This window comes from Leptonotus elevatus, chromosome 21, assembly GCF_054856555.1.
Source record: "Leptonotus elevatus isolate MCC_2025b chromosome 21, RoL_Lele_1.0, whole genome shotgun sequence".
Classification (NCBI taxonomy): Eukaryota; Metazoa; Chordata; class Actinopteri; order Syngnathiformes; family Syngnathidae; genus Leptonotus; species Leptonotus elevatus.
In genome coordinates this window covers 1,607,635-1,610,526 of record NC_141259.1, presented here as the reverse complement: position 1 = coordinate 1,610,526, position 2,892 = coordinate 1,607,635, and the positions used below count along the sequence as shown (strand labels likewise).

Sequence of the window (2,892 nt, the reverse complement as noted above, 5' to 3'; positions counted from 1 at the left end):
TTACAAACAGCAACAGAAATCCGTTTGACTTATTTTTTCATTTCATGTCGCCAGAGTAGCGAGGTTGGTAGAGGTAATTTGGGAGAAATGAGGGGACACTCCTCGAGCTCCTCATTTCATTGAGAAGTCTACCAAAGATGACGTTGCATTTGTGATGAACCGTCTGCAAGGCTGAATTTCTACTATTGCCACACATGTCAACTTTATGCTTCATGTTTCAAGTGTGATTGAATTAAAGACAAATACAAAATTAACACTGTTACTCAAAACAGCTTTGTATATATTCATGTGTTAGTAGTCTCCCTTCCAAGCACTCTCTGCCGCCTGCGCAGAGCGCACATAAGGCATTTGATGACGTATGAATCGGATGCGTGCGAATGAGCGTTCACAGTGCAGACGCATCGCATACATATCCGATTTATATCGACATACGAAAGAGGCCCAGGTCGGGTGTGAAAAAATCGGAATTGTACCATTCACACTGCATGAAAAAATCAGATACTATGGCTCTGAATTGAGCTGCAATGTGAACGCAGCCATAATTAATTGTTTGTGCACTGTCCTATTTAAAAAAAATAAAAAAAATAAAAAGGATGGAAATGAAGTAACTTTTTTTTATCTGGTTCATCACTCAATTGAAAAAATAATCGACAGATTAACCGATTACTGAAATAATCGTTAGTTCCAAACTTGCATCCCTAAATTTCACATTAAAGTCCTTGAACCAAAATATATGCCGTTTACTATTTTATCTTAATTAAAAATACATTTTATTTTCCTCAGTTTTACTATTCAGCCCGCATCCCAGTGAGGGGTGAACACTTACGATGCTAACAAATGTTTGTTTCACGTCAAGGTTTGTTCTGCTAAACGTTCGCCAAGAGTTTTAATGTGTTTTCTTGTTGCAACGTTCACCATCCTAGAGTTAAACAGTTTTTTCTTGTCACAGTTTTTAACATGTTCAAAATGTCCATGAAATAACAACCCTCTGAAAAAACAAAATTATCTTGATAAAGTTGAAAATAAAATTGAAAAAAAATCCACAAATAGGTGAATCCGCAGGTGCCAAACCGTGAGTATGCGAAGTCCACTGCACTCACATTCATATATTCTTTATCCTTTGCATAGAATGACTAATATTAAAGGCAGCCTAGATCAGTGGTAGAGTGTTTGGTTCCCAACCCAGAGGTTGTGGGTTCGATCACTGGCCCTTGTTACCACGTTAAAGTGTCCTTGAACAAGACACTGAACCCCCAGTTACTCCTGATGCTTGAGCCATCAGCGGGTGAATGAAGAGTCATTGTTGAAGCATTTTGAGTGCCTTGTAAGTGGAAAAGCGCTATACAAGAAAAAGCCCATTTATCATTAGTGCCATACTGATGGCCTGAGTGAAATTGAGATCTTATGAATTCCACTTACGTTCAAGGCACCGCAAGCCACACCACAATCATACTGCAGCTGGTCTTGTGCTTCCTACAAGTGGAATTCATAATAACGCCTCAATGAACAATAGCGCTGTCTGACTGTCTTATATTGCCTCAATATGGAAAGACAGGTGCAGCAGTCAACTGATACAATGTGACAAAACTGTTTAATTATTTTTAATTATATTTCATTTGGTCATTTGTGTATGTTTTTAGAATGTGCAATATCACAGAGTGCTATATTCCCCATTAAAATACACATTACAACAATTTTGTTTTTTGAGTGAAGGAAGGATGGGACGGATTAACTGCATTTGCATTAATTTCAAAAGGAAAAGATGGATTGAGATAGGATTACAGAAATGGAATCTGTTGAGAAGTTGAAATTCCTATCAATTAGATTTTTTTTTTATTAAAAGGCATCTAAATTATTTGTTTGTGATTAAGTGATTAATTGTTGCACCTCTTAAGAATACTATATACATATACAATACGATATAGACACACACAAACACTATTATACATGGTTCTATTCAATGCACTCACACCTTTTAAATCAAAATCGATTTTCATTGTCATTACACTCCAATTGTAACTTTAATTTATATGTAAAAATACAACTTCATTAATAAGATTGTATGTTTATTTTTTTTACTTCTAATAGATGTGTACATTTTCTTAACATTACAACTTTATGTACATATTCTAAGCATTTGTGGGTTAAATGTGCTTCCCGAGTTGTAGCCCATTTGTTTCTATAATTGCATAGCTGGGCCGTAAAAAAATACTCAAGGGCTCCACATGGTCCACGAGCCATAGGTTACACACCTAAATGTATAATTCTCTTGATATTATTTAAAGAAAATGAAGCGTTCGGGGCTCTTTTTCAACGGTCTGAAATCACAATGTTGTTACAGGAATCAAAATATAAGATACAAAGGAAATAAAATCCCAAATGAAGATAAAGTCAATAGCGCTTACCTTCGTGTAACTCCCAGGAATAGGCAAGACATCTTCCGTATAAAAAAAAAAGAGGCAAACTAGAGAGTGAAAAGCGAAAAAAAGGCACATGAAAAGTTAACTCGAAGGCTTTTCGGTTTGTTAGAGCTGCTCGCGGCTCATATCAGCACTCGGCGGGGACCTTGCACTTTGCTCTGCGTGAACATTCACACGGACACATTGATGTCACTTAATGTCAACCTCGTGGATAAGCAGACAACCGCCCTTCCCTCCCTCCTCGTGAGAGTCGGCTGGAGCTTTAAAAAAAACAAACAAAAAAAAACGTCGAAACGCACCGGCCCTTTTCCAAAATGAATGACAGCGCAAAATATGTCCACAAGAGTTTCACTTCCAGGCAGGTTGGGTCCTCATTGTTGTGTTCGTTCCCCTCCTCCACTGCCCATCCCCTCCAGGCAAACCAGCGGCTGGCTGACGCAAGTTTTCAGAGTTCATACAGCAGAACATCGTT

At 37.8% G+C, this 2,892-nt stretch overlaps 1 protein-coding gene across 1 annotated transcript in view; it reads right to left on the bottom strand.

The window, feature by feature from the left end:
- The window catches only part of pck2 (phosphoenolpyruvate carboxykinase 2 (mitochondrial)), a 24,059-nt gene extending 21,167 nt beyond the window's left edge, over positions 1-2,892 (bottom strand). Inside the window, exon 1 of the mRNA XM_086066634.1 lies at positions 2,406-2,892. Within this exon, the coding sequence (XP_085922760.1) occupies positions 2,406-2,437 (32 nt within the window). The 5' untranslated portion in view covers positions 2,438-2,892. The remainder of the gene's footprint in view (positions 1-2,405) is intronic.